Source organism: Lepidochelys kempii, chromosome 3 (assembly GCF_965140285.1).
Source record: "Lepidochelys kempii isolate rLepKem1 chromosome 3, rLepKem1.hap1, whole genome shotgun sequence".
Taxonomy (NCBI): Eukaryota; Metazoa; Chordata; order Testudines; family Cheloniidae; genus Lepidochelys; species Lepidochelys kempii.
The window spans coordinates 96,119,971-96,143,611 of record NC_136382.1 but is presented as its reverse complement, the minus strand read 5'-3'; the positions used below and the strand labels follow the sequence as shown (position 1 = coordinate 96,143,611).

Sequence of the window (23,641 nt, the reverse complement as noted above, 5' to 3'; positions counted from 1 at the left end):
CCACATGTAGTAAAGTTGCCCAACACTCTTCATTATAAGACCCTGCTTTTGGTTGCTTATTGTTTTGCCAAAATAAAGTATTTGTTGTGAAATTTTACATACCGGATCTCTATCTCAGGCTGACTTTTTTTGGATACATTATAAAAAATTCAGCCATTTCCAAGAATGAGACCAAGAGGGGGCGGGGGAAATGTTGTTTCCCCATGTTAAAAAGTTCTTACAACCATTGAGTTGATAAGCTGTAGCGCCCACTTGCTTTGAAGCAGGAACTTGAAATCTGGCAGGAAGTCACTCTGGTAGCTGGGATGTCCCATTAAAAGATACCAAAATTGGGTGAATTTGAAAAAAAAATCAGTTTACACATGCTCAGTAGAGACTTGTTAGAGTTTGGTAAGTGCATTTTCTGAAGATCTGATCTGAATTGGACATGTTTCTTTGCTCCTCACTGCTATGGCACTGGGCAGCAGAACACACACACCCTCCTCCTACACACAGATATTTTCTCTCCTTTTCTCTCATGCTCCCCTGAATGCACCCAGGCCACATGGAGGAGGAAGCACTCTGACCTGAATGTAGAGGGACAAGAAACTGGTGTGGGAAGAGGACAGAAAGAAGAGGCAGTAGGCTGGAATGAGGAGCCCAGGGGGAGGGAAGAGTCAGAGCTTGGATGGGGTGGAGAAAGACTGGGAATGACATGGAGAGCTCCAAGGCAAAGACTGGAACTGAGCTCCAGGCAAAGACTGGGCAAGGAGATTGGGACAGGGATGAAGAGCCAGGATGGTATGTGGGGTGGGAGGGGGGAAGACTAGAACAGCAGCAGCCTAGAGGGGACAGGGACAAAGGGTTTATTCCATCTACAGAACAATCCCATCCAGGATGTGAAATACAATCTCATGGTTATGGTTATGGCAGTTGAATGCTGACCCTGGAGTACCCAATTCTATCGTTGCCTCTGCTCACAGTGCTTTGAACATATAAAGTGCTATATAGTGCTAAGTACTCTGAATATCTGCCCCTGGGCTTCTCAAATTGCAAATCCAAAGTTAGCAGACACTTTTGATCACTTCAGTTCCCCATCTGAACAAGGGGATTTGTAATACCACCTCATCTCCCAGAGGTGTTTTCAAAATAAATTCATTAAAGTTTGTGAATCATTCAGCTATTATAGGGAAGAGCACCACAGCCATGACTAGAGCTCCTAGCTGCTAGGGTAACAACAATCATCATTCAGTATTCTGAGCAGAGTGCAAATAGTGTGAAGTAAATATGGCTTGGGACCACACAGTGAACAATTAGAAGAAAATAAGTTACTGACTAGCACCATCTATTTATTTCATGCTTCATTCATTACACACCTTTCAAATTCTACAACAAATGAGGCAGGAGTCTTACAGACAATAGGCTGTTTTACTACATATCTCTCTGATTCATCCACAGAGCAGATCCATCCTGTGCACTGAATGTGGTAAGGGTCCTCAGGAAAGGATATGTAATTAAAGACCATATCATAATTCATATGCACAAGGTGGCTGAATTCAGTTTCCACAGGCAACCTAAATTCTGGCATTTCCTAAACTTTTTAGTGCTTGGCTTTGCAAATATAACATTCTTTTAAAGTATTTTTGTGTGTAATGTTAGAAAGAGAGAGAAAGAAAGCAAACCTACAGTTCACTGATGTGATATTACAGTTGTTAACTTAAAAAAAGGAAGATCTCAGGAAATGCACCATAAATGCAAATACATTAACCTACACAGTTAACAACCAACAAAGATCAAAAAGTAGAACATCAGCAGAACTCAGCCAGCTTCATACAATTCTGGAGAACACCACTGAAGTCAGTGCAGTCATATTCCAGAATTACACTGATGTGACTAAATAGAATTTTTTGTGCAACGTGTCTAAATTAATGGTGCTGTTGTGATTTTAATTGTACAAGTTAAATAGCACATCAACACTTTTTTTTCCAGTCAATATCTTACCACTTTTAAATTAAAAAAAAAAAACATTTGGATGCCTTTGGCTTGTAAACTTCTTATTCCTCAGCTATCCAGCTTGTGGAATTTACAGCATCTGGAGATGTCTCTAGTGGAAGCTTTCATGTTCCTGGAACCAAGTACGTTATATAAGCATTTGCAGCACTTCTTTACTGAGGGGTTTTATTTAGCAGACATTGTTCAGGCAAAACTCCCATAGAAATCTCCGGGAGTTTTGCCTGAACGACGAATAAGCAGTACTGAATATGGCCCTACATTTAATTGCTCTTGTGCTCCATTACAAAGTTGCAGAATCACCTCACTGAAGTGACATCTGGAAATATTTCTTGACCTTTTAAAAGTGGTAAATGCAAAATTAAAATTTAATGGAAACTCATCCTACTTTTGTCTCGTAAAGGATAAATACGTTTTCTTTGATTTTTGACAGTATGCTCATTAAAAGGGCACAACATATGCATATATTAACCCAAGGGAGTTTATACCTTCTGTGTGCTGTGTGTTGTCTCCACCCTTGGGACAAAAATGGATAAGTTTTAAGTAGTAATCTTGTCTGTTTCTCTTAAAGATGCCTACAAACTCCCACTTATATTGGCTATGGTGCCTTACTAAGAGGATCTCCATATGGCCAAGGAGAAAACATGAAGACCAGTGAAATATTACTTAAAAGGGTTACTGTGTAACAGAATGTACTGTGAAGTGGGCATTCCAGATGGCAATCCATAAACCCATACAACAACCAAGTAGCTTTAAAAAACATCCCCCCACCACCAAACTTGCTTCTTTTTGGAAGTGAACAAATAAATCATAATTATTCTGCATAGTTATGGAAGCTAGGTTGTCAGCAAAGGCATTTACAAAAAAAGCACAAGGATAGAAAATAGTCAAAGTGCAATACCACTCTCCACTGTATGGACATACATTCCCCATATTGGCATAGAATGTGAACAGCTCCACATGGCTGTTCACTGGTAATCCTTTAGGCTCCTTCACTCTTGTAAGCAGGGGATAATCTCATATTCTAAAAATAGTCTTTACAAGGCCCTTTTGCTATAATAAGGCACAGTTATAAAAATGCCATGACCTCTGCCCTTGAAAACTAATTTAGAAAGAAAGAAACTAGTAAACCATTGGTATGATATATTAACAGATTGAAATAGGTTGTCTCCTTTAAATTACTAGGTGATAACAACATGGATGCCCAAAGAGCAGAAGCAAGTTTCAAAACTTTCAAAAAAAACCTTTGATTTTATTTGGTAGAAAGCTATATATCATACATATAAAATAAACTATCCCCAGATGGACTATTATTAAGCTGTCATTTTAACTTAGCAATTCCTAAAACCATGCTGTGCAAGTTCCTCTCATTGTTTACGACCTCAGCAGAGTCCCTAGTGGAAGATATACGCTAATACTGTGCTCCCCTAAAGGTTACTTTTTATATTCTGCTTAGAGTCAGTTCAGTGCTTTATCTTTTTAAGATTCCACATGCCTTTCCTAACAGGAGACAATACTCCCAAGTATCATTAAAGCTTCGATGTCGTATTTATTCTCAGTTAAAAAATACATGTAACAAAGAGAATTCAATGCAAGACTTACGACGATAGCTAGATGTATGAGGCACAGTGCTAGCCGTGAAGCACTGTTTAACCCCTCTGCTGGCCTGAAGACACACACAATGTGTTACAACAAGGATAAGTTTGCCCTAGCATGTCCTAGACTGTTTTTCTACAGATGTGGCAAAGCATATGCTTAGTTTTTGTAAATAGTGGTTTTTTAGGTACCACATTTATTTAGGATAAAATAGACCCATCTTCTCCAAAGCTGTACAACATTCCATCATGGGCCAGATCCATGAGCGTTTCTTTGCTTCCCCTTTCCACTAAAACCATTCCTTGTGAAGGAATTTCTGACTGCTTAGGAATTTCTGAATGTCTAGATGTGAGGTAATGCCCCCATGCCCTGACCCAGGAGATGAAATTAATAGCTTGAAACCTAATTTAGGTGATGGGAATACATTGGGTTTTTCCCCATTCCAAGTATAGAGCATATCACTGGAACCAAAATGAACTTTTCAGATGCATCTGCTGTATAGGCCTGAACAAGGCACCCAGTTCTGGAAAAAAAAGAAAAAAAAAGAAAAAAAAAAACAACCAAGAGGTGAACACCCCCAAACTTTTGAAAAAAATCTCAGCTCTGGCCCATATCTACTCAGAACATCACTTTCATGTTCTTAAATGATTTTTAGCCATTAAAATGCAATGATAAAACAGATCAATTCCTTCTCAAATCAGCCTACAAGCACCCCACATTTTCATTCACACCCAGAGACTAGCCAATGTATGCAGCAGGCTACAAAGAACAGGTCTAAGGGGCGTGAGTTTAAAACAAATAAAATACTAGTTTGTACAGGATGCCACAAGCATAACTTGCCTGTTATAACATCTGTAATAGTTTTCTTCACAATATACAAAGCATTTGTAATATAACAAAAAATATTGTCCAGAAGGTCATTGTATTTATTACATCGTTGCCCAGCTCCTTAATGGAGTGGGCCTATCTACAGTTACAAAGGCAGAAAGCATGACATATCTTCAAAATAAATTAAGCACCTCAAAGAAGGAACTTTGGCACTATTAAAGTCAAAGTGAATTTTACCATTGACGTCAACAGGATGAGGGGCTGGTTTAAACCGAAAACTTACCACACTGAAGCGAGACAATGGTGCACAGTTGCAGTGCTCCAGTTGTGCTGCTGCAGCATCTTACGAGTCGACATAGCCTAGGGTTTCATCCAGGCTTTTGCAGGAGCAGCACACATGGGAATACAAGATACTGTCGAACAGTGCACTGAATTTATATTCTGGGGAGTGCTTTGAGAGGCAGCACTTACAGTGAAATAAGAGTGAAAACTGCCTTCTTTTCTGTGAAATTTTTCTTGGCTCATCTAGGATTCTAAGTAACAAACTGAAGTTGACTCCACAATCCAGTCTATCCTGGCATCTCAGTTTACATTTTAATTTACCAGTGACACCTTGTTTTACCGTTATTACTTTGCAGTATAGGCCCCTGGAAAGAATTCAGCAAAACAATAACCAAGTTAAATGATACAAAAAGAGCATGCTTACCCTTGAGATAGCAATCTCCCTTTGTATTTATCAAATCTGATTAGTAGCTCTCCCAAAGGTGGCACTTGCACTGAATAACTACCAGAAGAAAGTGAGTTTTCCTTTAAAAGTATAGTTGATATCAAAAACACAAATACCTCAGCTGTCTGGGATGTGGAATGGCAAGATATACGGCATATGTGAAATTTCCATCATGCAAACCTCATTTAAATGATGCCAAGAGGATAAGTAGCAGAAGACTTAGCCTCTGAATGGGGGCATGTTAATAATGTACAGATGGCTTAGACATATCTGATGGTAAATTACCTTTGAAAGATCCCCAGCCTCCAAATAGAAGCAGATAACAAACACATTCCATGTGACCCAGAAGACTAGCCAGACAGCATACTGCAGGAGAAGGAGAGAAATAATACATTATTAATTCTGCAATCAGATGAGTTAAACTTAAATAAAGCTTAAACTGTTTGTCCAAGTCTCAGACAGACACAAAAGAGAGAGACTGTAAATACAGTGGAGCTGGATGAAAACATTTTGCAAATAAAAGCAAGAAGAAATGTCTCCTTTTCCCTAGCCACAAACTGGTGAGAGCTGATTTGGTGCTTATTCACATTAGAAATTATGCATCTCAGGGGAGGTGATGGTCCTGAAATTTAATGTTCAAATTCATTTTGATTTTGTTGTATTCCTAATTATGGGAGAATCTTAGTATCAAAGCAATGAGACACATTTTGGTATTACCTAAGTGGGTTTTAGTGCTTGCATCTGCACTATATGCTTATTCAAATGGGACTCTCTAAATTCCCAAGTCCCGTCCCAGCATGTACTTGACTCTGTACCACACCTGAGATGGACTATCTGGAAGATGTTTCTTCATTAGTTGTTTTACGATGTTGGTGAGGAATCCAGAGGGAATTCTAGGTGCCTCACTGTACATGTATTTTTTGGCATTTCAAACCTTTTGATCCAAAATGTTCACTTTAATACACCATTGAAAATGTTCATTTTCATCTGAGTTTGAATTATACTGGACAGTGGATGTAGAAAAGCTTGAGCAAAACCTGTTCAATGGTTTGTGTTATCTATTTTCTAATATGCATATTTTGTGAGAGTAAAGGAGGTACACTTTCTTTCTGCCCTTCTATCCACACTTACATATATGGTGACATTTTTGCATTAATAGAGACATCATACATTCTGGGTTTGGAAATGCTGCCTCCCTACCATACTGAAGATCTTCTACGCTAATTTCTGACCTGTTGTCTAGTCATGCCTAGTGTTAGTGCCCCAAAAAATTCCCTTGATAAATTATTCCAATGTCTAATAAACCTTAACATCTGCAAATGCTATTCTAATGACTTATTCCTATTTGCTAGTTACTCCTAATTTAATTCTGTATGTTTGGTAATTTTAATCTATGGGCCCATGATATTGCATATATGAGAGTTGTTTCATAAACCAATATAATATAAACTATTCTCCCCCCATTTTACTTTAAGACTATTTCCCCTTGTTATGCCACCAATGTCCTCTGCCTCTCAAGAATTCACAAAATTATCACATTCCCCTTTGTTTTGCTTCCTTTTCCTCAAACCATACACATTATATTCCTTTAATCTGACTTTGTTTCATATGTTTAATATTGTTATGTTTTTTGTATTTCACTGGATTACATCCAATTCATTATTTTGTTCATGAGAAGTACATCAGCACACTGTACTCTAAGTCTGTCTTCACCTCAGTTGTATGAAAAAAAGAACTACTTCCCTTTCTCATGATACTCAGTTTTTATATGGTCCAATAGAACATTTTCTAATTTTTGACAGCATTCCACTGTGAAATATTTAGGTTGCTGTGAATTAATGTACCATTCCCAGTTCTTTCCCCACTTTACTGCTTTTTAACTTGCATTTTCACCTTTTTGATATTAATTTGCTATAAGTGCATCATCTGTCTTTCATCTAAAGTAAATCTCATTCAGTTAAATTCTGCCTTCTCCTCTAAATTCTCAAAATCCTTTTACAATTTCTCTCTCATTCCTGCTACAATCTGTTTTCCTAATTTGGTATTAGGAATGTATGGTAGTTTATCTATTGTTTACATCTTCCTGTATATAATTTAAATTATTAAATCTAATACTGAGTCCTGTGGTGCTTTGCTTGTACTTCTCAATGTGATATTTCATTATTTGCATATGGTCTGTCATACCAGTTTTCCACTTGAAGCATAGGCCTCCATAATATTGTTCTAAATTTATTTGAAAATTCTTGCATGTGACCATATCAAGACATTTACATTTAGCTATTAAGTTTTACATTACAGATAATTAAATCATTGTCAGCCAGCCAGACTACTGGATAGGCAACCTTTGCCTAAAATGATAACAAATAGAGCTTTAGTCTAGCAGACTAAATAAATGTTTAGATTATGCTTTATGAGCCAGCTGATTTCTGATTTATAGATAATACAAGTCCATTCTCTAAGGATGGGATTTTCAAAAGCACCTTCATGACTTAGCACAATACCTACTGGAAGTCAATGGGACTAAGTCACATAGGTGTTTTTAAAAAGCCAACCTTAAGCCAATCAGAAGGCACCTGTTCAGTAACGGTATACTGAGCTTTTCAGTCTACTGCAGGCTGCTTCACAATACAGCACTGTTACTATCCAATACCAAAGGTCAGATATGCCAAAGCAAGAAGAAGGCAAAATTACAGCTTCCTGGGTAACCTTAGTTCTGACATTTCCTAATTTCTCAGTGCTTGACTTCACAAACTTAACCTTCTTATTTTATTTTTTATATTATTTGCACTGTGGTGGAGGTAGTATGACTGAGTTGAAGATTCTGAATTTTGTTTCCACGTTGCATTCATGCAGTAGCTGATTTGAAAGATACCTTATAAAGCAAGCACACAGTGATGGATCAAGACAATGCAGTAAGCCACTTTGGATTTGTTTGTGGTAGCAGAGCCTCTTACATTTAAAATAATAGCATAACTTCTTTTTTTAACTGTCTAGTCACAATCATTCAAAATGCCAACATCTGAATTTCAGAATTTTTAAAAACAAACATCTGCTATGTTTTGGACAACCACAACAAAAATCTTTCACATTATTTGAAAGACCCCCTACTTATGAAAATGTCACGTTAAGTGTTTGCTACCTGAACCTTTGGGGATGAGTACTGAGCACAATTATTTTGAAAAACAAGGATGCTCCCACTCCCCACTGGCAGTTATTTCAGCTGCTTCAGATCTGGCACATCTCTTATCGCTGGATCACATGCAGTCATAAATACTGCTTTTTGTCTCATGAGCTTCAGCTAATCATTTTGGAAATTTGACACTGAAGGTCTGCAACAAGGAACAAATCCCTCTGGCGCTGTCTGTTATATACAGCTAATTAAGAAACATTTGGTAAGAAATCTTCAAGGAGCCAGAGTTGTCTGTTTTTTCCCCTTTTGGGGAGTTCTAAGGAGCTGCACTAACTGACAGCGACCACCACAAAGATACAACAGCCAGAAATCAACAAGCCAAGAACCTCAATGAGCAAACCCTTGACTACCACCAGACAGAAGATGTCACCAGGGGGCAATACCTACAACCAGGAGAGAGTTGCCATCTTGGTATTGTGAAAATCTACACCGAAAAGAAATATAGCTGGAAGGCTAAAGTGGAAGATTTAAATGCTAATTACAGTTATTGCTAATCTGTGAGGAACATAGGCACTGATCCATGAAGCCAATCAAAATTCTTTCCTTCAGTGAAAAGAGTTACATAAACAAGGTATAAGCTATAATGGAATCATCAGTATGCCACTCTTCAATGCTCCAGAGAACTTCAGCTTTGAGAAACCTTCATAATGGACAGACTGGAAGCAATATATTTGCAAGATTTCAAATTGCAAAAAAGCTGCACAAAGAAACTGGAGATCTACAGGTATCTTTTTAATTTATGTTATGGGAAAGCAGGCAGAGCATATCTTTAAACCCTTTGACTTTACTGAAGACAATCACAAAGATGACTATGAAAGGGTTCTGGCTAAGTTTAATGCATGCTTTATACGCTAGAGAAATATGGCTTATGAAAGAGCATGCTTTCACTAGAGAATTCAAGAACCAGAGGAAAAATGTTGAATGTTTTATAATGTTTTATACTGCTGAATATTTTATAAGAATGAAAAACATGAAAACATCAGAGATAGGCTGGGTTCACAAGAAAAAAGAATGTTTCACAGCAGGTACAACTGAAGTGAGTTTAACCCTAGCCACAGCTACACAGAAAGCAAACCATTCCAAAACGGTAAGACAGCAAAACCTAGAGCAACTTGATAAACTTGAAAAATCTGAAACTAGCTTTAGGAACTATAAACAGGCACTTGAATATTAAAAGTCATTATCATAAAAAGTTTTGAGTATGTTCTGTCTTTACAATGCCAGAGAAGGCCAGGAACTGAATTTCTTCCACTATGGACAGTGCTTGAAACTCAAATCCCACCCAATCTAAGAGAAATCCTAGATCTCTCACATATCTTAACCACTTGAGAAAATCTGTGGCTAAGGTGAAGATGAATAAATATCTTCTAAGCAAAGTGGCCGGCACTTCCTGGGGAGCAAATACTCCAGTTCTCCAATCATCTGGTTTAGCCCTCTGTTACTCTGCAGCTCCATTCATCTTATGTCAAACTAGGTTGACACACAACTACGTGCATCATAACTGTATGATTTGACCTACTGTGGCTCCTGTGTTAACATCATTCCTCCACACGTCCATTGTGCGGATGTTACAGACAGAAAGGTTGAGATGATCAGGGCATACACAAGCCTATCACTATACATGGACCTCTTTGACTACCCAAGGGTGCACTTGTGGGCTCCTTTGCCCTGCCCAGATTTCTCTAAAATGTCAATGTGGCATGAAGAATGGTCTGCAGCTGATGTCAGAAACCAATCTCTTATAATTGACCCAAACATGGGTATACCTGACTAAATTGGTTAGTCGCTAAGGTGCCACAAGTACTCCTTTTCTTTTATATTTCTCATGTGCTCATGGGCCCTTCTGAATTGATTTCAAATGGGCCAGGGTCAATGTGTAGCCAGCTTTCACATCTGGGACCACTGAGAGGATCCCACATGTGGCTGTGGCCAAAGACAATGTCTCACATCACTGACAAATGCCCTCTGACCAGATTTGGTCTGTGGGCTCTGCACTTCGCTGATGAGGCTGCGACGTATTGGCTTGATGAGCTCTGCATCTGATAAGAAAATTACTTACATTTTACAGACAAGAAGAGTGAAGCATAGAGAGATTAAATGACTTGTTTTAGTTCAAAACTGAGTGGCAAAGTTAACAATAAAAGCCCAGTCTCTGGACTCCCTGGGTCCAATGTCCTTGCCATGTTACCTCCCCATATGGAAAGAAACTCCCATATACCTTTTAAGTGAAAACAACTTTGGAGACTGATCCTTTGAATATCATTTTGAAAATGCTCAGACCAAGAGCATGTGTTCCTCAGAAATTGTTATGATACCTCTATAACTGAAAAAGCAAAATTAAATTCTTATGCTCTGCGTGTTCAAAGTATTGGTTTGTTATATTTTTACATTTTTAAAGTTGCAAATTCCTCTCAGTTAAGCTGAAAACATATGCTATAGCAGCTACAATACTGTGCCCCACATCATAGTATTTTCAGTATCACATACACCCAGCAGTCAGATGGGGAAGGGGCGATAGATGGTGGTACTCTTCCAAGCTCCACCCACAAAATCAGCTTTGAGGTTGTGCAGATGTTTAGAATATGATCATGTATCTTCTCTGGGCTCGACCGGACTCTGAGTTGAGCTCCATTTTGATTGTGAAAGAAAAAAAAAAGTCTCATCTAAACACCGCCAACTTGTGGCACCAAAATGAGACTTCAAAGTAAACTGAGCAAGAGTGTTATCCTCCCTCTCATCTCTTATGAGGAATGAAATAATTTAAATTACATTATTGACATTAATATAATAAAGTGAAATCTGAGTTGGCATCTTATTGAGATGAATGGGGCAGTTCAGACTTCTCAGAACTACTGCCCCAAGTTCTCTGCAGACTCACATGGATATCCCTGCATTGTTTACACTCAGTTCACATTTTTTTTAGGTTTTAGTTACAACCATAAAAATAAAAGACTCTCTGCCCCCCCCCCCAAAAAAAACAATGAAATCTGAGATTCTGGAGTATTAAATCTTCAGAGGAGCGCTGGTACAGCATCTGGGTGCATACCACATGTTTGACCCCTGCATACCTTTTCTAGTCCTCCATCTTTGCTCTCAGCTTACCACTGCAGCTCTGCAAACACTTAGAACTATCACTCAGAAACCTATTTGCCAAACCTACCTATGGTTAGTAGAGCTTCCTTGAAACCTTGAGAGACATTGAACAACACAATTCAGTCTGCCTTCATAGTTAAGAGACAATATTTATGTTCATACATGACTCTCTGGATGGACTAGGTCAGCACTATGCAGTGTTGTTATAGCCATGATGGTCCCAGGATATTAGAGAGACAAGGTGGGTGAGGTGATATCTTTTATTGGACCAATGTCTGAGAGTGAGAGAGACAGGATTTCAATCCTGCACAGAGCTCTTCTTCAGGTCTGGGATATGTACTCAGTGCCACAGCTAGGTGGAATAGACTGTTTAGCATAACTGGTTAACACATATTTCAAGGGACCATTCAAGGTGAAGTGGCCTGTAAATACTTTTCCAGTCATAGCTGGGAAAGGAAAGCAGGGGAGGCAGCTTTGGGGGGGAATGTTGTTAGTGGATTACAGATTGTTGTAATAAGTCATAAATCCAGTATCTCTGTTCAGTCCATGATCTTTAGCATCTAGCAATGTTATGAATTTAAGCTCCCAGACTTCTCTTTTGAAGGTGTTCTGCACATTTCCTTTGAGAATGAGGACTGGAGGTCAGATAGAGTAATCATTTTGTGGAAAAAAAAAGTTTGCCCACTGCTGATAAGTGATAAAAGACAAAAACACCCTTTCTGTGACAGTTCATTTGAGTGTGTAGTGACTGTCTAGTTTCACCCACATAGTTGTTATTGGGTGAAACTGGAGGAGGTACACCACATGTTGTGATAGGCATGTGTAGGACCCATGGATCTTGAAAGGTGTGCTGTGGGGAGTGTTGATCACCATAGCAGTGAAGACATATCTGCAGGTTCTGCATATGTGGTTCTGGCAGGGTCTGGTGTGTCCTGATCTGTGGAGAGCTTTCTTCTGATGATGAGCTTGGAGAGTCTGGGGGGTGAGGGGATTATTTGAATGCCAGAAGAGGGGGTTCAGGAAAGATTTCTTTCAGGATGTGGTCCCTATCAAGTGTGGGTTGTAGTTGTTTAAGGATACTCCATATAGATTCCAGTGTGGGGTGGTGGGTGTCAAATAGGGGTGTGTGTTCCGAGAGTTTATATGGAAATAAAACCCCCTCCAGCTGCACATCCCTCAGCTAGCATAAGCTAGCATAGTTTTGTTCAAGCCACCACTTGATGATCCGATGCAATGACTCTTAGCTGCAGGAATGCACAAATTTAGCACACAGAATCATAGGGTTAGAAAAGAACACAAATCTAGTCTAACCCCTGTCAAGATGCAGGATTTGTTCTGTCTAAACCATCCAAGACAGATGGCTATCCAGATTCCTTTTGAAAACTTCCACTGAAGAAGCTACCACAATCTCCCAACGGAGTCTGTTCCACTGTCCTAAAGAAGTTTTTCCTGAGATTTAATCTAAATCTGCTATGCTGTAATTTGAACCCATTGCCTCTTGTTCTGCCCTCTATGGTAAAAGAGAGTAACTTTTCTCCATTTTTTTAATATCAGCCTTTCAATTATCTGAAGACTGCTATCATATCCTCCCTTAATCTCCTCTTTTCCAAACTAAACATACCCAGTTCCTTCAGCTTTTGCTCTTAGGGCTGGCATTCCACCGCTTTGATCATCTTTGTTGCTTGCCTCTGGATCCTTCCCAGTTTCTCTACATCCTTTTTATACATTGGTGATCAAAATTGGACACAGTACTCCAGCTGAGGCTGAAACCAGTACCGCTCCATTCAGCGCTATCACTTCCCATGACTTGCATGCTATGCCTCTGTTAATGCAATCTAAAATTGCATTTGCTTTTTTGCAACAGCTTCACCTTGGTGACTCAAATTGAGGTTGTGATCCACCACAACTCCCAGATCCTTCTCAGCCGTGCTGTTGCCAAGCCAGGTTTCCCTCATTTTGTATTTGTGCATCTGGTTTTTCTTCCCTAAGTATAGCACCTTACATTGGTCTTTATTGAATTTCATTTTGTTGCCCTGTTCTCCAATGTATTAAGATCCCACTGAATTTCAGCTCTATCTTCCAATTTGTTGGCACCCTCCCTAGCTTTATGTCATCTGCAAATTTGATCAGTATTCTCTCCATTCCTACATCCAGATCAGTAATAAAGAAGTTAAACAACACCGGACCCAGAATAGATTCCTATGAAACCCCATTTGAGACCTCCTTCCAATCCAACATCATTCCATTAATTACTCTTTGTTTGCAGTTGTTTAACCAATTTATACCCACTTAGTGGTAGTTCTGTTGAGCCCACATTTCTCCAGCTTACTTATGCGAATGTCATGTGGGGCTGTGTCAAAAGCCTTGATTAAGTCCCGGTATATTATGTCCACCACACTTCCCCGATCCCCCAAATCAACTACTCTGTCAAAGAAGGAAATCAGGCTGGTTTGGAATGATTTGTTCTTGGTAAATCCAAGCTGGCTGCTAGTGATTTATCCCTTCACCCTCCAGGTACTTCTAAATTAAATGTTTTATACATTTCTCTAGTAGCTTTCCAGGTATTGAAGTCACTCTGACTGGACTATAGTTCCTTGGCCCCTTCTCCCCACCCCCCACCATTTTCAAAGATGGGCACTACATTAGCTCTTCTCCAGTCTCCCAGGACCTCTCCTGTCATCCATGAGTTAGTAAACATTATTGACAGTGACTCTGAGATTTCTTCAGCTAACTCCTTCAGGTGAATAGCATCCAGCCGTGCTGATTTGAATTCATTCATTTTAGTCAGAACATCCTTGATGAGCTCTTTACTTATCCCAATCTGTATCTCCTCCCTTTAAAGTCTATGGTAACTTTGCTAGTCATTAGGTGACGTTATTTTTTGTGCAAAAACTGAAGCAAAGTAGGCATGGAGCAACTCTGTCTTCCTATCATCTTCCGTTACCAGTTCACCCTCTCCACTGAGTAGCGGACCCACATGGTCCTTGATAGTTTTTTTTTTGGTCTGACATATTTGAAGAACTGCATCTAGTTGTGTCTAACATTCCTTGCAAGCTGTAACTCATTCTTTGCCTTAGCTTTCCGGATTTTGTCCCTACATGGTTGTGTTATTCCCACATATACTTCCTTGGTGACATGCCTCTTCTTCCATTTCCTGTATGTATCCCTTTTGATTTCTAGATACCTGAAAAGCAACTTGTGCAGCCACATTGGTCTCCTGGGGCTCTTCTTATCTTTCCTCTGCATCGGAATAGCTTGATGTTGAGCCTCGAGTATTACATCTTTTAAGAACGGTGAGTCCCCTTCGACTCCTTTTCTTCCTAATTGGTCTTTTTGCATGGGACCTGGCCTACTGTTTCTGAGGCAGTTGAAGTCTGCCTTTCTGATTTCCAGTGTCCTTGTTTTGTGGTTCTCATGCCCTCCTTCCCATAGGATATTGAATTCTACCAGATCATGATAATTTCCTCCCAAGTTCCCAACCACCTTCACATTCACAACTAATTCATCCCTGTTGGTCAAAACCAGATCCAAGATGACAACCCCTTAGTTGTTTCCTCAACTTTCTGATTCAGAAAGTTGTCCTCTACACATACTAAGGATTTGCAGGATGTATTATGTTTTGCTGTAACAGTCTTCCCACAGCTATCAGGGAAGTTAAAATTCTCCATTAATACCTGTTCATGTGTGTTAGCTAATCTTGTTACCTCCTTTTAGAATGACCCATCCATTTCCTTTGCTGATTTGGTGGTCTATAATAGAACCTACCATAACATCACTACTGTTCTTTTCCCTTGTTATCATCATCCAGAGACTCTCAGGAGGCCTGTTGCCCACTTCCCCTTGGACCAAGTGTATACATTCTTGACATATAGCACAACACCTCCTCCTTTTCCCCCCCATATCTATACTTTCAGAACAGGCTATATCCCTCAGTGCTGGTACTACAATCATGGGAGTTGTCCCACATGAAGATGATGAGTGTAGATATCATTTTGTATAAGGTGTACTCGTCATGGGAATATTTGAAAAAGTATTTCAGAAAATTTTGTACATCACTTTCATAAAATGTGCAGTCTAGGATAAGGGGGAAAAGGGAGTTTTTATGCAAGTTGAGTAGTTGAAGTTAAGTTAACATAGTTGTGTTCTTCACTACTAGAGCTGATCACAATTTTTTTGTCAAAATGCTGATTTGACCAAAATTAAAACTGGTCACAAAACAGGGTCAGGCTGGACAACTTTCCCAACTTGAAACAAATGTCATGTTAAACGTTTAAGATTTCTTGAAATGTTTCATTTTGACATTTTCTCCAAGAAAAATTCTAGTTTCCTGGTTCAAAATTACTTTTTGTTTCAAAAATGTAAGCTAATGAGCCCGTGAAAGGTTAATGAAAAAGAAAATCAAAATTTAAATTAAACTTTTTGAGTTATTACAACATATTTTGAAAAAAGAAAAGGAAAACTTGTGGCACCTTAGAGACTAACAAATTTATATGAGCATAAGCTTTCGTGAGCTACAGCTCACTTCATCGGATGCATTCAGTGGAAAATACAGTGGGGAGATTTATATACACAGAGAACATGAAACAATGGGTGTTACCATACACACTGTAATGAGAGTGATCAGGTAAGGTGAGCTATTACCAGCAGGAGAGCGGAGGTGGGGGGTGGGGGAGAACCTTTTGTAGTGATAATCAAGGTGGGCCATTTCCAGCAGTTGACAAGAAAATCTGAGGAAAAGTGGGAGGGTGGGGGGAATAAACATGGGGAAATAGTTTTACTTTGTGTAATGACCCATCCACTCCCAGTCTTTATTTAAGCTTAAGTTAATTGTATCCAGTCTGCAAATTAATTCCAATTCAGCAGTCTCTCATTGGAGTCTGTTTCTGAAGTTTTTTTCTTGAAGAATTGCGACTTTTAGGTCTGTAATCGAGTGACCAAAGAGATTGAAGTGTTCTCCGATGGTTTTTGAACGTTATAATTCTTGACATCTGATTTGTGTCCATTTATTCTTTTACGTAGAGACTGTCCAGTTTGGCCAACGTACATGGCAGAGGGGCATTGCTGGCACATGATGACATATATCACATTGGTAGATGTGCAGGTGAGCGAGCCTCTGATAGTGTGGCTGATGTGATTAGGCCCTATGATGGTGTCCCCTGAATAGATATGTGGACACAGTTGCCAATGGGCTTTGTTGCAAGGGCTTTGTTGCAAGGGCTTTGTTGAATGCATCCAATGAAGTGAGCTGTAGCTCATGAAAGCTTATGCTCAAATAAATTTGTTAGTCTCTAAGGTGCCACGAGTCCTCCTTTTCTTTTTGCGGATACAGACTAACACGGCTGCTACTCTGAAACATATTTTGACTTACCCAAAATAATTTTTATTTATTATTCAGTTTGTAAAGAGTTTTAACAATAACTTTTTGTCCCAATTCGAAATGGGACAATTTTGAATTCTTGCAAATATCTGCAGGACAGGAAAACAATTTCCTGCCCCGATCTATTAGTTACCTTAACAAGAGAAGATGTGGAAATCAAGATAAGGTGAATAAGCAACAATTGACTGCTATTAAGCCACCATACTAAAAGAAAAGATTTATAATGTAGTAACTAAGGCCCCAGAAATCATGAGTTCTGACTATTAAGAATTGCTCAGGCATCAAAACCTTTTAGAAAGCATAGAACTGAGGGCTGAGAGAACAAAAACCCACAGTCTAACGACATTGAACATTTGTTCAATAATCGGAGGAAACTCAGAATGCTACAACCTTTCACAAGAGTGTACTACTGGTGTAGCTAGGGAGACTTCCTCTTTTTCCTGGTCTCTGAATGAAAAAAAACAACCATATTCAATAAATACCAAACTTTGATATATGACATATGACATGCCAGATATAGTAGTAAAATGGGGAACTTGAAGGAATCTAATATTATAATTAAAATGTCTATTAAAGGGAAGTTAAATCCAAGAGATGCAACTTTTGGCAAGATATTGCAAACTTTAGTGAAAGTATTTACCTCATGAGCAGTGCGGTAGGAAAGAAAAGTTGCATTCATATTGATTTTTTTTAGTTTAAGTAATAGTGAGGAAGTCAGTGTAATATTTGAAGTCTAGCATGTTTATCCTATCAAATTAGTAAAATACACCTGTGCTGAAAGAGGCAGTAAACCAAACAAACAATAAGGACACTTGACCACAGAGTAAAATAATCAGAAATGTAACAGTTTGGTTAATAATGCATGGACTCAGCCCCATCATACACAGGCTCTACCATTGTTGTTAAAACAAGGAGAACAGAAATGGAAGATTTCTATAGCTGTTCCAGCCTGCTGGAGAACAACAGTTTCTGTTGTGACTTTTGCATTGTATAATGGATTGTTAAAACAAGTTTAAAGAGCATCAGGAATATGGAGGGACTTTGTATAAGTTACATGAAATTTAAAATGGACATTTCAGCAGCTAGAGGAGTATTGTTGGAGAAACTGCAACTTGAGCAAGCATAACTGCAAAATTGGCCAAGTGGTACACCACAAAGGGGCCCTGGGAAAGCAACTTGTTGAGATAAATTGCTGACTGGAGTAAACCAAGTAGTGTTCAACTTATGTACCAAGATGGCAGAACCAACAGTTATGGCCTAACATGCCTTACATCTTGTCATACCTGCTTGTATGTTACACTGAGAGACTGGAAAACTCCAGCCCCAGTTGTAAGAATTCAAAACCTTATGTCTCATTCCCTGACTGGATAGTCAAAGAGGATGACTCTCATTTTGGTTGGACATATGAATCTTTGGAAGAAGTGTATGTCATCATTTGATTGTTCTATGCCAGCGCCTCCAGGGAGAGGAATCAAGCTGGACAGTCCAGCAGAAATAAGATAAAGTGACCTGTCTCCTTCAGCACTTCATTTCTCAAAAGCTAACTCTGAAAGGGAGACGACTGAGGTCCTAAACCAGCCACCTGCAAGTCTTCTTGGTTACATCAAGTGCCTTTTTTGGATAGGCACCTTTAACTGTCTTTCTATTTTCCAGCAATTCGGGTTGCCCACTATTGTATTGGGAAAAGCCTATAGTCATGTCCATCCTTTGCTCCTTCTTTGTTTCCAGTGTCATCTCTTACTGTGAGCAGAAACTGAGCTGAAAGCTGTGGCTGAGCTGGTGTGTGATAAGTAACACAGTGACTTTCTTTTGGGTGACTAACCAGATCATCCAGTTGATCAATTCTTGAAAGTGAGTACCTAATTAATAAGGAAGTGTACATGCTTGTGTATGTTCTCTAAAGGTTGTCTCAGAGTTACTGTGTGCCTTTATTTTGGAATAGGTTCCAATCAAGAGTACTACGTGTTGTAGAATTGTGCGTGTGTCTACCATAATTGTTTCATACGGTCTTTCAAGTTCATTTTATGGCTACATACAGACAAAAAATGAGACCGAGTGTGGAAGTTTCTTGTACTGCACTCAGTCTATATAGGCTTCATAAATGTAGGGGCTTATGTTATGCAGTTAGACATATTAGTTAGATCCTGGGCTGATATTCACTGACAAATAGGTTAAAAGGGTTGACTAGCACAGATCTATTGGGAAGGAGACCTTGGTGAACTGGAATGTAAGTAATTTAACAAACTGTTTTGTAATCTAGCTTTGGAGTGTTTTTTCTCCATTATGTTAGCAGCAACACCACAGCTGATAACTAATTGTCACAAGCCAGGCCCTGTTCAGAGGCACATTTAATCAAAAAGATAAACAAAGTCACCTTCCCAAGATAGTAATTGAGTACATGTACTATTTTCTATTGTGTCTGAAATTTGATTTTGAAAATTTAAATGGCTATACAGCCATCATTTTTTAAAATTTATGTAGCCAAATCGTAGCCCAATACCATTTTTGCCTTCTTATATCCTATACTATTAGCTGCTGTCATTAAGGCTATTTAATAAATTCTATAAAAACAGAAAGATGGTACAGGTAACCAGTTAAGCATTTGCTTAATCGTTTGTTTTATACCCATCTTTCTTACAATAACCATCCCTGTACAGAATAGGTGTCTGAATCATTGGTGTAACCCCTTGGGGTTTAGAGACCATAGAGACCTTTAAATCTTTTTCCTATTGGGGAGGGGGAGTAGTGAGAGAAAGGGAAAGTTGGGGGTGTGGCTCTGGAGCCCCAGGAGAGAAGTGCTGCAAGTCGGGAGGCCCGGGACAAAGAGAAGGAGAGAGAACCTGCCTGAAGCCTGGGAAGGACAGGGTGGCCAATCAGCGACACCCCAGGACAGGAGCCAGGGGGAGCACTGTGCCAGGGAGGAATCGCCCGAGAAGGACAGGCTTAAGCTGGACCCAGCATCACTGCTGCCCAGACCTGCATGGGACTGTGAGTACTGGGACTTGTGACTCTGCACTGGGAATAAGGAGGGAAGCTGCTAGTTAGTTAAGTGGGGAGGTTGTCGCTCTGTGTGGCTTTGCAGAGAATGGCAGAAGAGGGCACCGGAGGGGTTTGTTGGGGAAAGTTCACTGGCGCCGAAGACGACCAGGAGCACCCAAGACTCACCATTGAACTGGAACTTTGCTCAGGACTCCTGAACTCTGTGTGCAGACACATTGCTCAGTGTCTGCTCTTTCAAACTGTGCTACCACTGGGCCTGTGGGGCCTTGGTTTGGAGGCAACCCTGTTCTACCGCTCCCCCTACATTTCCCCTTGTTGTTTTTCTCCTCTCATTCCTCTGTAAATAAATATCTCCCTTTGTTATACCCATTGTACTTTTCCTGTGGGTGGGTGTGTTCACTCTGGGGGGTTTGGAACAGGTACCCCTGGGGTGGAGGGAATTTTTCCTGCTGCATTCCTGCGCGCACCCTCTCTTGGCCAGAGCTGCCTGCAGAGCAGACTCCATCTTGGCCACAAGGGTGCTAAAGTTACATTGATTTGCCAGTTTGTCATATCAATATGGCAGGTAACATGTATCTTTAGATATCATGATACAGGTCATGGGAGTGGCTATGTTAATAAATTGTATAAGCCTCCAACACATCCAGATAGCTATTTCCAGAAAGCTAAGCAGACTTCCTCTGAGTTGGCTGCGCATGATGTTAATAAGAGTGCAGCTCCTATTTCTTGAGTGCTTACTAAACTTTGCAAAACATACAGCAGAATAAGCTTCATAGAAACAGCTGAAGGGATTGGTTTTCAATGAAATCCCAATGCTTGAAAAGGTATACAGATTTAATGGAATTGAAATCATGACACACTAAATTTTTGCAAATTTTTTTTCACGTAAGAACTTTTAAATGCAGGAAGAAACATAGAAAGTGGATGATTTTCTTATTTTGTTTTGCAGCCAGATTTAGGAATATTACTGGGGAGAAAAATAGACCACATTCCTTGGGCTTAGGGCTTGTTTCAAAGAAATTTAGAAACAAGAATCATGATTATGATTCAGTCATGGAGTTTTATATGAATAGAGCTTTTAGCAGCTGTACCAATTTAAACTTTCTGATAAAATATACAAGTAATGAGATCCAAAAATCTTCCCATATTAATTTTTAACAGAAAGAAAAAGATAAAAATCAGTAGACCCAGTAGCTAGGAAGAGAGCTCTACTGACATTTATCTAGATTCTTATCTTGATGCCTATCATAACAGTCTCTGAGTGCCACTTAGGATTGTTGGATATTTGAGTAACTATTAAGGGAATTATTCTCCTCCTCACGCATACATAAATAAATTATTATTTTTGCTAAGACCTTATGCACTGTCATTGCTGATTCAATTGTGACATTTTGGGGTTCAGTCAGGCCAGTAAGGAATTTGGTTGCTGTCTGCCTTGTCATCCTGGCTGTCCTGTAGCTGAGCTGCTTTGGTCCAGGACTCTGGCCCCAACAGCCTGTCAGCAGCCCACAAGCTTCATCCTGGCTTTGCCCAACCTGGTTACTCCTTGCAGGCTGACCTTAGTATGCTTCCAGCCCTGAATTGGCCCGACTGCCGAGACCAGTCCTTTCTCTCTTGACCCTCACAGAGAAAGGGTTAAGTTCACTGACTGTAGAGGGACAGTAAAACACTCCAACCTGTCAGCTTTCTAGAAGCGCACACTTTACTGAACTTATACAGCAATGATCATTTATATGAAAGCAAAACAAGTCTATTAAGAAAAGAATCATGCATTAAGTGATACTAAGGGCATTGCTACACTGGAAACTTCAAAGCGCTGTTGCAGGAGCGCTCCCGCGGCAGCGCTGTGAAGTGCGAATGTGGTCGCGCACGAGCGCTGGGGGAGAGAGCTCTCCCAGCTGCTAATCCACCTCCACAAGGGGATTAGCGCCGAGCGCTGGGAGTGCGGCTCCTAGTGCTCGGAGCCTGTTTGCACTAGCACTTTAAAGCACTCAGACTTGCTGCGCTCAGGGGGGTGATTTTTCACCCCCCTGAGCCAGCAAGTTAGAGCGCTATAAAATGTAAGTGTAGCCAAGCCCTATGTAATAGGGATATAGGTAGATCTGGTTACAAGCAAACCACGCAACTAAAAGACTAAAACTTAATCTAGCAAGATACAGTTTTTCTTCAAGATAGTTTCTCACCAATTCATATCCAGCTTTTGCTGGCCAGCACCCATCCCGGAGATCAAATTGCTTGGTTTCTTTGTTTCCTAAGACGAAGGATACAGTTGGAGTCTCTGTTCCTTATATCCCCAAAGGGATGTTTTGTTTTTTTTTGTCTTTCAAGTCAGGAAAGTCTCTTGAGGTCAGGTGCAGGAAAATCCCTTCCAGTTTAGCTCAATGGCTTGTTTACTGCTCATATGTAAACTTAGGTAAACCCACATTCCTCTGTCTAGGACAGATCTGTTTATCACCTTTACCTACGCTAGGCTGTCTGGTCTTATAAAACATGTTCTAATAACTTCATATAGAAGGAATTCTCTTCACAATTTTTATTGTGGGGCTGTAGAGGGTGGAAACCATGTATTTGGGTTGTTATTACTACTTCAGCCAGGGGGAGGGCAGCAACCCCAGCATCCCTAATTCCAGCACCTGTGGGTGGGTGGGTACAGAGGAAATGCAGAGTCTTTCTTCATTCTATACACAGTTCTCTACAATAGCGGTTTTCTGATGTTATCAAGGCCTCCCAGAAAGTTTGGAAAATCCAGGTTTTGTAAGTCAGTGAGAGCTACCTAAAATACTTTGAAAAATTTACATTCTAGGGGTGGGGGACAGAGCACAAAGAGCTCCAAAGCCTGCTAGCTGGCAGTTCTGATTTGCGAGAATGTTGGCTGTTTTGAAAAGGATCAGACAGCTATAAAGGCTGCACTTAATCCTCTAGAGAACAGCAAAGAGAATGATTACTGGTGACTTTGCAAACTGTCCAGCTTTAAAGGGGCTTCAGCTAGCACAATTGTTTAAAGCAGCGGTGGGCAACCTGTGGCCACTGGGAGCTGTGGGCAGCTGTGCAAGTGTAAACAAACTGTCTGGTGGCCCGCCAGCTTATTTCCCTGACAGGCTCCAGGTTGCCCACCACTGGTTTAAAGCCAACGGGTCAGCAGAGCTGGCCAGAATTCTCTTCATTGCCCTAGAAGGCTGAGACTACAGGAGCATAGTGCAGTTGGAGGACACAACTGAACTGCAGTAAACAAGGGATTTGACAAATCAATGTGGTTCAGTAGAGCATTAAAGTTTCTTTAAAAATCTGCAGAATCATTAGATGAGCTATTAACAATAGCTGTAACACCAATAAAATAAAGAGAATTCCTTCATGCAGTAGGCCTAAAAGATACAAAACAGAAAATCAAAATAGGAGTAATTAAATTCTTGAAGCAAACAATGTAGCATTTGAAAATGTCCAGTTTGCACTGAAATCAGAAAACAAATATATATGTATCAATAAAAATGGATTGCACATATTTAAAGGATGCAATGTACTACAAGTATTTCTTTATTAATCAATATTTGACTGTGCACACATGTAGCAAGAGTGCATACCTACAACCATACTTCTTCTGAACAAATCTGTCAAGGTGTCATTAAACCAGAAGAGTGCTTATGCACCATTTCCCATGATTTAGCCATGGTTCTGCAGTATTCAGGATGCAGTAAAGGAGCTGGCATTAGCACATTCTGGTCCTCAGAGGAGTTAGCAGGTAGAAACTCCATTATGTTTTGTCTCTACCTTCACTTCTTGTCTAATAAGCCCCGTTCAAAAGTTCTTTACAACTTTTTATTTTTACTCTTTGAAAGTTAATCCC

General features: G+C 39.8%; 1 protein-coding gene across 3 annotated transcripts in view; it reads right to left on the bottom strand.

Annotated features, from left to right (window-relative positions):
• NKAIN2 (sodium/potassium transporting ATPase interacting 2) overlaps positions 1–23,641 on the bottom strand; it is a 792,430-nt gene that overhangs the window by 360,883 nt on the left and 407,906 nt on the right. For all 3 annotated transcript variants that reach the window (XM_073337203.2, XM_073337206.2, XM_073337205.2), the window contains exon 3: positions 5,426–5,506. In XM_073337203.2, the coding sequence (XP_073193304.1) occupies positions 5,426–5,506 (81 nt within the window). The remainder of the gene's footprint in view (positions 1–5,425; positions 5,507–23,641) is intronic.